Consider the following 11,163-nt stretch of genomic DNA (forward strand, 5'->3'; position numbering starts at 1 on the left):
TTATACAGTTTCTAAAATGGAAAGACGCTGACGATGTCGTAATGGGCGTTACAGTAGCTGACCAATCAACAGCTTCTCTACATTTCAATACAGCCGTGCGTCACTGAGCGCTTAGCGATTATTTGATGTGATTACAGTGTCATTTTTTGTCTTTCCACTGAAATGTTCCAACACTTTTAAGGAAAAAGTTGACGTTCCTGACATTTTTCAGTCGTTTCCTCGGTCACTTTGCCCGTTAAAGCGAGTACGTACGTATACGAGACCTCATGCTAGCCAGCTACGTTGTTAGCCTCGGTCATTAGCCTCATGATATACTTCACGACTCCCGTATCCTGTCCTGATTTTTCTCTCTCAGTCCTTCACTTTCTTTCCTTCTTTACTCCTTCTTTCACTTCAATCAGGACATTTTCAAACTGGACATATATTTCCCAGCACATGTTTACGACCAGGAAGTGCTCAGGTTTTTGCATCTGACCACAGGTCCGAGTCCTCTATCGACGACGCATTAAATATGACTAAATAAAGAAATAAAATCAGGGCTTGTTGACCAACGCAGATGTTTTAAACATGACTGCACCAGACAGCGATGTGCTCACGCCGTGTCTTCTCCTCATATCCTCCGATCAGGAGCGCTACCTCTGTGTCATGGCGACGTCCGTGTCTTCATCGGGGAGTAAAGATCTCGGGCTCAGGAGTGCATCGCTGCTCGGCAAAACGTCGTGGATCTCCATCATGAGTGAGATGTAAGAGCCTATTTCCTTGTATTTCCTTCCTCTGAGTAGAACTAACGCTGATCATAACAGAGCCTGAAGCTGTCAGAAAATGATGCGAGAGCGGTTTAATTGTGTGTTGATTACAGTCTGAATGAACTGAATTCAAAAGGGTTTGATCCAGACGTCACTACCCGCGAGTTTAATAAAGCTGGAAAGCGTGAGCTTTCTGATGCTAACGGTTTGATGAAAGAAATACGTACACATGTTCGCCTGATATTTGAATATTACTTTTTATACATTCACAAAATCAATCTACACGACCGTTATAAATGAGTTCATGGAAATTTCCTAAGATGCAAGACTTTTGAGAACTGTTGTGTCAAAGCAAAGTCTGGCTTGTGTTTGAAAATGAAGTACAGTATACTGCTTTTAGTCATTTAAAAAAAAAAAAAGTATTTAAAAACAACGTCTGGACAACGGATAGCCGTCTCATCGCTGTCGTGATGGATGCGATTCTGACATTTTTCACTTTTACGTCGTTTTGTTCTCCCGGTGTGTGTTCAGCTGGTAGGTCATGGCGGCAGGGTGAAAAGAAAGCGTCCTTGTTATTGTTTCTGAAAAATAAAAGGTGTGTTTAGGAGACAGAAAGCGAGGACCACGTGGTGCATGAATGTGTTTACGTTAAATATCATTAACCTTCATCACAGCTCCAAGACACCAGCAGCAGGAGACGAGCGGATTCTCACCGGTTTGTACGACACAGTTATGTCGCTGTTCTCTCTCTCTTTTTTTTTTTTAGAAAAAACTTCACCGTGCCGTGTTTGGATTTGGACACGTTCCTCTCAGCGAAGGTGAAACTGCGCCAAGAAGGCTTTCTGGATTCCAACATGAAAACCTGCTTGGATTTTGCGATCCAGACGCTGGAGAAATTCCCTGCCTCTAAACGTCGTGACGTCTCTCTCACCTTTGAAGGAGAGAGGCAGCTGGTTCGGTTCACTGCAGGAAACCCCGTCCTGCTGTACGTGGTCCGTGTGGGTCAGAAAGGTCCAGAGCTTCATCAGAAAGTCCCGGTTGGGTCTCGTCTCGTCCCCTCGTGCCTGAGCGAGTCTCACTTCGCCGGGCATCGCTGCAGAGACGAGCTGGAGAGCTGCGTGGATCGAGCGAGGCGCGTTTTAAGCGCGGAAATCGAGTCGGATCCGTCGTCTCAGAGCCAGCTGGAGCTGAGGATCGTGTGCGGTGAGCTTCAGATTACTTACACTACCCAGCAGCCTCAGCGCAGCCTTTTCGTCTGCCCTCGCCGTCGAGTGTGCTTCGGCAAAACGCTGAACCTGGAGAAGCTCCTGGAGACCAAAACACGTCTGGAGAGAAGCGGCGAGATGAAGGAAGGCCTGCTGGCTTGTTTCCAGCACCTGCTGATCAACTACAGTCAGTTTCAGGAGGAAAACATCCGCGTCCTCATCCAGAGTGACGGAGAGCTGGTGGAGCTCGTCTGCGGACGCGACGGATACCACAGCACGCAGCACTTCATCTTCACCGACGGACAGAATCGAGCTCACAGCCACAGGGTTCAGGACATGGAGCTGTGGGAGTACGAGTGAAGGTCGAGGGGCCAGGAGGACACTCGGATGGATGGACGGATGGATGGATAGATAGATAGATAGATAGATTCAATAACCAGCAATTTTGGCGAGGAAACACAAACACGGACACAGGTAGATTCTGCAACCCCAAACAGACTCCACATCCAGCGTTTCACAAAAGCATCGTAGTGCAAAGGTCACGGTCAAATGGTGGAGCGAGCATCACGCCGGACACTCTCTCTCTCCTAGTTGAGACGATCTTACCTTTACGATGCTTTTGGGAAACTTCTTCCTCCGACACGCAACTGGTCGATGAGATAAGTGCACTACGCCACCGAGTCTCACCAGGACACCACTGAAGCGCACTGGGAACGGAGCCTTGGAGAACGGAGACATGTCCCACCGAGCAGAGGGCGTGAAAGATGGGCGGGGCTAGAGAAGAGCCAGGATACCGACCTTATGCTACTAGATGTTATTATATGACGCAGATGCAGTACTTCATATAAAATTACTTTCATCTTTCTACATGCATTGCATAACAATTCTATTTGTACAATCACCTGTAACTTTATAAACTCTTGTTTATGAGAAGCAGTAGACATTCTGTAAAAAACAACAAAAAAAACCCAACAACAACAACAACAAAAAACCCATCAGAAGACTTGTAAAGACATTTCCATGTTCAGTGCTAACGAAACGGTTTTCACTCTGAGACTATCGCTTGATGATGTTTTCTTTTGTACGAGCAAAATAAATAAATCATTTAACACAAAGTGTCTTTTTTTCCAGCAGAAAAACAAAACAGTACAGGGAAGAGAAGAAAAGAAAGGCAGAACAGGAACAGAGAATAAAAGAGAAGAGCAGAAGAACGCAGAACAGTACAGAGCAGAGCAGAGCAGAGAAGAAGGGAATGTTCAGGACAGACCAGAACAGAGAGACGAGCAGAACGGAAGAAAGACGGAGAGGACCGAGCAGAGGAGAGCAGAATAGAAAGGTTGGGTATTATTGTGATCGTGTACCTTTAAGAACGTCCGGGCGGTTCTGCTGTGCAGGAAATGAAACCGAAAGAGAGGATATCCGGCCCTTGCACTGAGGGACATCTAGAAACCGGTAAGCATTTCTTCCCAACACATCTGTTCACGGAACCACGACGGGGGTTTAGTCGATGGACCCTCAGTGGTGCACTGATCAGTGTTTCTGTACTTTCTATTTTCTACAGCTTTGTGTGAAGGAACTCGAAGAGCTCTGTCGTTCCGCTACACGATGTCTGGAGCACCAGAGTAAGGGTTATTTCCTCATGGCATGTTTTTCGTTGTGTGTCATACCTGGAACGGCGCGTTGTTTTAGAGTTTTCCGGCCTGTATCGGGACGGTGTAAAACCTCTCTCATTTACACCGTTCCCAAACGATGCGATGACATTTCTGTTTTTCTAGAACCTTTGATGTGCATCCTGACACAGAAGGCATACTGTCAGTGAAACAGAAGCTGAAGGAGAAGGCATGCAAGGACAACGTCCTCCTCTCCAACCTGGATATTTCCGAGCGCATCTTTAGACACAACCCTCTCAACGAAGCCATGACCCTGCAGGTCAAAAGTGAATGGCAGTGTCTGAAAATCGGCAAAGTCGGCGGCGTGATTTACACCGTGTCGACCGACGACGGTCAAACTCGCATCGATTGCTGCGTCTACTGCGACGGCGACGCGGTCGTTGATGCGGACGTCAAGAGCATCTATTTCAGCGTGCATTCCTGCCAGAACCAGAGAAGATCCTGTTTTACAGAAGCCAAAGACGTGGTGGGGTCCAAACATCAGGCGTTAAAGATCACGTGCAACAGGTTCTCCATCACCTTCACCATTAAAGGCGTACCTGACGAGATCAAGACGATCGAAACGAAGTGCCAGTTTAAGTTGCGTTATATAACGGCGGAGGGATTGCTGGAAAGGAAGTGCTGGATGCAGAAGGAGAAAACGAATTGCCACGAGTTGATCGCGTGTCTCGATTTTCTGATCGAGAAATATCTCAACACGTCCGAGTATCCCGAATCTAACTGCAGGTTCATTTTACAGGGAAATAAAGAAATGGCAGAAATCCTTTCAGAGAGTCCATGCACTCAACAGTACATTGTGATATGTGAGAAGTTTTCCAAAGTCTCCATTTATCCGCCCAAACTGAAGCTGTAGTCCCTGACACGTGTCCAACAAACTGCACATTTATGCAAATTTCCCAAATATCATCTGCATCTTCATCCACTGTTCCATGTTTATATTTATATATATATATATAATCACAATGTCTTTGTCTAGACCATGCAACACCTAGTGTTTTCTTACATCATAAATACACAGGTTTCATGTCCTCTAATCTCGTGTCTCTGATGTAGAGCAAGTGCAGGTGTTTATATCTCTTTATACAGTATATTATACACCTCCAACCCTTCTTTAAAATCTGAATAAACCCTTTGATTTTACCCAGCTGTGTTATATTTCTCTTTCCTCATTCACCGGCCGGATTAAATTTCCTTTTTTGAACTTGCAGGTCATGGAATGATGGTGTGTGTTTTGTGTGTGTGGTGTGTGTGTGTGTGTGTGTGTGTGTGTGTGTGTGTGTGTGTGTGTGTGTGTGTGTGTACACGCGTCCTCAATTTAAAGGTGAAGTTTCATCAGTGCAAATAAAACGTTATCATTCATAGGAAAAAAAAAAAGACAATAAAACAAAGAATAACAGAAACTGAATTAAAAACACAATCGCGGGATAAAATCGGTCCGTTCGGGATTTCGCAGAGTTTTTTTTTTTGGTGATCGTCGCGGTCAAAAACGCGTGATTTTGCTGCGGCTTTTTTCAAAATTTGCGATGCAACTTGCGGAGCTTTTTATTTTTTATTTATTTATTTTTTTAACGGAAAACTACTCGAACTGCCGAGATCGCGATGGCACGAGATAGCTCTGCGTGCTCTTTCGGCGATGTTTGTTGGTAGACGAGACCTTTTAGCCGCACTCGTGTCCGACGCACGTGAATCGGAGAGAGCGCTCCGGCCGAACGCGCCTCGACCCGACTCTGCAGAAAATCCGTGGAAATTTTGAAAAACTGAAATTGCGTTAATTTCGGCGTTGGCTGAATCCCGAGGGACCGTATAACGGTAAGTGTATTTCACACACTTTCACAGTGTCAGAGTGTTTAAGGTCTCGGACAGTTTCATACATTTGATTGAAAGTTAATTTTAAGCCAGTTTTATTCTCCAACCAAGACCAACTAATGAGTCACTTTATCATGGATGGATTAGTAAATCCTGGGCCCATGGGCAGGAACCGACACAGGAACCTCCTCCTCACCTCACTACACACCAACGAACCAATGTAGGGAACTCTGACTGCCCGTGCCCGCCCGTGCCCGCCCCCACAAAGCGCCCTCTAATGGTCAGGGACCAGTAATCCATTACTGAACGAGTCTCCTGAAAAATAACCTGATCGGCCTCTTTAACAGACCTTCAGGAAAAAAACCCTGCACATCTATCCACCACTAGATTTAGACAATATTGGGATTCCCGGAATTCTGATTCCCGTCCCTGGAACATGCCTGTTTTAATCAGAAATCTGTTACATGTAAACACGTTATTCAGAAGAGAATTCTATCTCTCTATCTATCAATCTATCCATCTCTATCCATCTAGGCTCAACATATATTTATGCATGTCTACTGTCATTGTACATAAACTCTTTGTGTGTGTGTGTGTGTGTGTGTGTGTGTGTGTGTGTGTGTGTGTGTGTGAACAGCACACATAAAATATATAATAAAAGCACTGAAGGTGCTGTAAGTCTCACCATTAGTGACAAAAGGCCAGTTTCCATGGCAACCAGGAGCCTCTAAAGATGAGTGTTGATGGATGAGAGTGAGAAGGGAGCGTGTGTGTGTGTGTGTGTGTGTGTGTAATGGACATTAATGTGTATTAGTGTTGACGGTGTCGTGACGCTCGTCTGCTCTGCACACAAACAAATCAGTAAATCAGGAAACAGCGCAGCGACAAAAACAAAACGGACGCAGACCCCCAACGAATTTCACCGGGGAAAAATTAATCATTCAAATTCGTGAGACCCGATTGGTCTATACGACGTGGTCTGCGGCGGCCGATTTAACGAATTTGTGACCAAAGATGTTCGACGAATGGCTCGTTCGCATAAAATGTGTTTTCCGTGTGGGAAAAATAAGAAAAGAAAATATGTTAAATAAAAATACATTTAACTGTATGGAATTGTTTTTATTATTATTATTTTATTGTTTTAAACATTACACCGAAAAAGCACATCAAAACTTTAAAAAAAACAAAACAAAAAAAAGGGTTTTTTAAACTATACAAAGAGACAGATTTACTTTAAAAATTGGATACATTAATTTAATAAAAGTGAAAAACACACAGGTACACGCGTCAGGTCTGTGAGGGCGTCGGGAAAATATGTACCGTTTACTTTTCATCCTATTTTATTACCGTCTTTTGAATTCTCTGCCTGGATAGAGTTGCTTGTTTTATTTTTATTTGAATATTGAATATTAATATTTATTCCGGTTGTGACTGATCCTGGAGCTGTACAGGGCAGATTTTTACATCTTTCTCAGAAATGTTTACAAACTTATTCAGCAAGGGATATTTTGAGGAATAATTTTCCTCTTCACTTAGGGGTTTTCTCTCACTTTAACTTTGGACACAATATTATTTTTAGGGATTTTAAAAAAAACCCCAACAACTTATTACAAGTTGAATCAAATCTTAATTGAACTTCAAGTTTCAATTTGAATCAAAATAACTTCATCTGTTCACAGATGTGTGCTAGCTACCGTTCTTAGCCAGCTCGTTCTTTGCTACAAGAGCTAACAGTCAAAAAAATAGTTCTGCTTTGTTTGCCTTTACGCCGAGAACACACCTAGCGAGTGAATATAACTAGCTAGCTAACATATCACAACCTGACTGTGCTGATGCAACTCGCTAACTAGCGTCAGTTAGCTAAACAGTCGGTTAGCTGCGGTCCGGATGTCGTTAGCTAGCAGATGAGTAAGACTAGCGACTGGCTACGCTGTCAGACTTTAGCTAATTTGCTGGAGAGGTTAAGAGATCATGCCAAGAGTTATTTTATGGATTAAAAAAGAAAGAAGCTGGTCAGTGTAAACGTAATCGTTTTTAAAAACGTACATACTCATAATAAAACTGTAAACCGTGAGAAAATGTTATGATCATATGAACCGATACGATATTCTTACTTCAGGCATACGTTTTTAAAATAATGTGCCAAATGACGGGTACTGAATAGAACTTCCAGCTGCTGGGGCGTTATCTGACGTGTATAATCCTGTAATCCTCTCTCTCTCCCTCTCTCCGTTCTCCACATACACGTTTTTAACCCGAAAAATTCACCGTCAGCGTGTAAGAAAGCAGCGAGTGGACTGTAATGTTTTCTAGCTAGCTAAACACTGCTCTCTCGCAGCACTTAGCTAGCTAGCTAGCGTTAATGCTAGGTTTCATTCTGCATTTTTGAACATCTCATTTTTTGAATTTTATTTCCAAGCTAGCTAGCTGTTCATCTTTTGTTTTGTTTTTCCAATGAAAGCCATCACTGTATCTCTAGCTAGCTTTGTTTACAGACAAGCAAGCGAACATTTCCAATGACCAAAAACTTATTTTTTAAAAATACCAATTTCTTTCTGGTAAACAATTATGACGTCTACGTTATATGGTCTGAACTTCCTGTATCCACGTGGCTGATTTCAGGCAAAAGCTAAAGTTGTACTTGGTTTGTCTGTAAAGCTGAGATGCTAGCAAGCAAGCAAATATGACTGGCTAGTTTGTGTAACATAACCTAACAGCCCTTACGTAGTAGCTGACTAGCGGAACATTATATGTGACATCAGAGCCTTGGTACACGATTATCTGCTATTTAAAGACATATATCCTTTTTTTTCTTCTTCTTTTTTTTTTTTTTTTTTTTTTTGCAGTGAGCTAGCAGGAGCTAGCTAAGAAGTAAGCACAGAGTAGCTAGCCAGCCAGTTTTTTTCTGTTTACCGAAACGGTACATTTCATCCCAAATCGGATCATATCAAGAAGGAATATCAATAATTGCTGTTTTTTTTTTGTTTTTTTTTTGCATTAAAGTAAGGAGTTAAGGATATTCACGCACAAACACACATACAAACTACATCATGTACATTTACAAACACAGAAATAAGGCACCGTTAGCTAGTTTCTGGAGAGAAACTGTAACATTTTCTGTCCCTCGGAATAAAAAAAGTCCGTTACGTTGCGTTAAACATTCCTCTAACTTTCGGTCTGGCTCAGTTTTGATAACGAACATTAATTTGTCAAACGATGTCTATTACAGAGACAGCGGGCCTCGTTTATTGTGTTAGATACGAACAAATGAATTTTTCGTAAATCCTTCTCAGGAGTATTCACGTGCCTCTGACGCCGCCCTATAACAGGAAGAGGAGGAGTTAGTGCGTGTTTATGGTAAGCTGCAGTGGCTGAGCTGCTTTATTGGAAGATTTAGCGTACGCCGTGCTTAGCACGCGCGCCATCACTGTTTAGTCGCCATTTTATTGTTTTCAGCTCACTCTGAGCTTCGCCATTTAGGGATTGATTTGGGCGTGGATTTAAATATCAATCTGACGTGCCATGAACGTCGTGGCTAATTTACGACCGGTTGGCGTTCATCAACGTACGCAAAACAAATCAGGGCGACAGAATGTCTTGAAAATTCTTGGGAATTGTTTTGTTCGGTTTTGGCCACGAAAAACATTTACACACAACTTGATAAAGGAGGCCTGCTGTTAACGTAAATTAGAAACCATTCATCATGAATTTATTGTGTACGGACCACGTACGGACTCTGGGCTCTAATCACCATCGCTAGCTCATTTGTAGCGAGACCTAGCTAGCCTTCCGCCGTTTCGTTTTCCGTTATCGTCAACCTTTACGTCGTTCATTCAGCCATGATGTAGTTAACGTGTACCATGTAAACCCCCCGCTTTGCTATTTCCTCCCGTGCTGAGCCGAATCTAGCTGCCCCGTTTCCACGGCGACGATCGTCTCTCCTTCCATCTCTCTCTCTCTGAGTCTCTCTCTCTCCTTGAACGACGCTTCGCACAGGTCCAAACCGGGACACAGAGAGTCGAGCTCCTCCTCTCCTTCACTCTCTACCTCCTCTTCCTCCTCCTCCTCCTCCTCCTCCTCTTCAAAAAGACGCTCCAGTCTCTCCGCCGTTATGGCTGATGGTGCTGGTGCTGGTGCTGATGCTGATGATGACGAAGGCTGAACGTCCCTCTCGTACACACACACGGGAAGCTGCATGTACCTGCTCGCTTCATAGAAACAACAACACGCGGAGACGCACTCGTCTTCTTCCTCCTCGTGCAGTAATCTCAGCCTCTTACGGCCACGGTCCTGGTGGGCGGAGACGGGCGTCGTCAAGGTAACCGGGGCCGAGCCCGTCATGAAAGGCCACGCCCCCTGGAGGAGGATTTCGGCCCTGAGGCGGCGCAGGAGGTTGTTGATGAGAACGGAGCGGCGCAGGAACGCCTCAGGGTCGTCGATAAAGCGCATTTTGTCCAAAGAGAGATGAAGGATGTGAGTGTGTTCCTCTAACACCGGGGACACCTACAGGACCGGAGGGGAATTACACAGTTCGATTAATACAACGAATTGTTGTTTTTTTAAATAATGAGATTTGAATCTTATGGAAAAGACTGAATAAAATAACTCGACAACTCCAGGTTTTTTTTATTTAAATGTTTTCTCCAGAAATAAAACAAACCTTCCGACTGTTCACGAGAGCTTTAAATACAGTCTACGGGGGGGCACTTACTTTTAGTAGCTTTCTATACAGATCTGATACGGGGATATAACGTTATCTGTTACGATGAACTTACGGCGTGACGGTAACTCCTGAAGTTTAGCGGAAGGTCGTCGTCTTCCACATATTTCCTTTTAAAGTAAGCGATTCGCGACATGGTCACATGATCTGCGGCTCCCCTGCAGGCCTCTGGGGGCAAAACATAAAAACGAATTATTATTTAATACACAAAAATGAAGATGTCTAAAAAAAAAAAAAAACAAAAGTTTTGAGAGCGTGTGTATTGCTGACCATCATGGAGCTCATGGGCGTCGCCCCCAGATGCTGAGCGGGTGGGGCCGCTGTGTTCAGACTCCCAGATTGGCTGATAAATTGTGGGCGGAGGTTCAGCTTCATGGTCACAGAAAGGGTTCATGGACAAGACCAAAGTCATCTCTGCCTTGTCCTGTTCACACACACACACACACACACACACACATTATACAGTAAATCTGGTTCAGGTTGGGGATTGTTTCACACAGGAAGTGATGTAATAACTGTTGCGGGGAAAAAAGTGTCCCGTTTTTACACTTATCTGATTCTTATCTAACTCAATCGCACACACACTCACACACACACACACACACACACAGTGGTCTCACCTCACCTTTTACTGGCAGCACTGACAGCTGTGAGAGCTAAAAAATGGGGGGAATAAAAGAAAACTTTCAAAGAGAGTTGAAGGGAGTGTCACAAAAACTGGAACAGACACCGAGAAACAAATATGGAGATAGAGTTAAGAAAAAAAGACAAAAAAAAATCAGTGCTACAGACTGCGAACAGTCACTCAGGAGAAGGCGAGAGATCGAGAGAATCACACAGACAGACAGAGAGAGAATCACACAGACAGACAGAGAGAGAATCACACAGACAGAGAGAGAATCACACAGACAGACAGAGAGAGAATCACACAGACAGACAGAGAGAGAATCACACAGACAGACAGAGAGAGAATCAGACAGACAGACAGAGAGAGAGAGAGAGAGAATCAGACAGAG

The 11,163-nt window shown here is 43.9% G+C and overlaps 3 protein-coding genes across 4 annotated transcripts in view; 2 read left to right on the forward strand and 1 right to left on the reverse strand.

Moving 5' to 3' along the window:
- The first annotated feature begins 455 nt into the window (after window positions 1-455).
- Window positions 456-2,311, forward strand: LOC128605024 (uncharacterized). Its single transcript, XM_053620131.1, has 2 exons — window positions 456-743; window positions 1,513-2,311. The coding sequence occupies exons 1-2, from the start codon at window positions 568-570 to the stop codon at window positions 2,309-2,311; spliced, it is 975 nt and encodes a 324-aa protein (XP_053476106.1). The 5' UTR covers window positions 456-567.
- A 936-nt stretch (window positions 2,312-3,247) lies between these two features.
- Window positions 3,248-4,780, forward strand: LOC128605091 (uncharacterized). Its single transcript, XM_053620220.1, has 3 exons — window positions 3,248-3,403; window positions 3,513-3,573; window positions 3,727-4,780. Exons 1-3 carry the CDS (start codon window positions 3,349-3,351, stop codon window positions 4,472-4,474), a joined length of 864 nt encoding a protein of 287 aa, XP_053476195.1. The 5' UTR covers window positions 3,248-3,348; the 3' UTR covers window positions 4,475-4,780.
- A 1,549-nt stretch (window positions 4,781-6,329) lies between these two features.
- The window catches only part of sertad4 (SERTA domain containing 4), a 10,635-nt gene continuing 5,801 nt past the window's right edge, over window positions 6,330-11,163 (reverse strand). Inside the window, exons 1-4 of one of the 2 annotated variants that reach the window (XM_053620219.1) lie at window positions 10,773-11,163; window positions 10,418-10,571; window positions 10,203-10,315; window positions 6,330-9,930 (exon numbers count right to left, since the gene is read on the reverse strand). The exon at window positions 10,773-11,163 is cut by the window's right edge and continues 2,914 nt beyond it. In XM_053620219.1, coding sequence (XP_053476194.1) covers window positions 9,307-9,930; window positions 10,203-10,315; window positions 10,418-10,559 — 879 coding nt within the window. In that variant the 5' untranslated portion in view covers window positions 10,560-10,571; window positions 10,773-11,163 and the 3' untranslated portion in view covers window positions 6,330-9,306. The remainder of the gene's footprint in view (window positions 9,931-10,202; window positions 10,316-10,417; window positions 10,572-10,772) is intronic. The other variant, XM_053620218.1, reaches the window with a different exon arrangement.

Source organism: Ictalurus furcatus, chromosome 3 (assembly GCF_023375685.1).
Source record: "Ictalurus furcatus strain D&B chromosome 3, Billie_1.0, whole genome shotgun sequence".
Classification (NCBI taxonomy): Eukaryota; Metazoa; Chordata; class Actinopteri; order Siluriformes; family Ictaluridae; genus Ictalurus; species Ictalurus furcatus.

Excerpts from the sequence above, each read along its gene's own strand:
- LOC128605024 (XM_053620131.1), top strand. The coding sequence starts at position 568 with ATGACTGCACCAGACAGCGATGTGCTCACGCCGTGTCTTCTCCTCATA. Across the intron at positions 744-1,512 it reads ATCTCCATCATGAGTGAGAT|AAAAAACTTCACCGTGCCGT; the intron begins GTAAGAGCCTAT and ends TTTTTTTTTTAG.
- LOC128605091 (XM_053620220.1), top strand. The coding sequence starts at position 3,349 with ATGAAACCGAAAGAGAGGATATCCGGCCCTTGCACTGAGGGACATCTA. Across the intron at positions 3,404-3,512 it reads TGAGGGACATCTAGAAACCG|CTTTGTGTGAAGGAACTCGA; the intron begins GTAAGCATTTCT and ends TATTTTCTACAG. Across the intron at positions 3,574-3,726 it reads ACGATGTCTGGAGCACCAGA|AACCTTTGATGTGCATCCTG; the intron begins GTAAGGGTTATT and ends CTGTTTTTCTAG.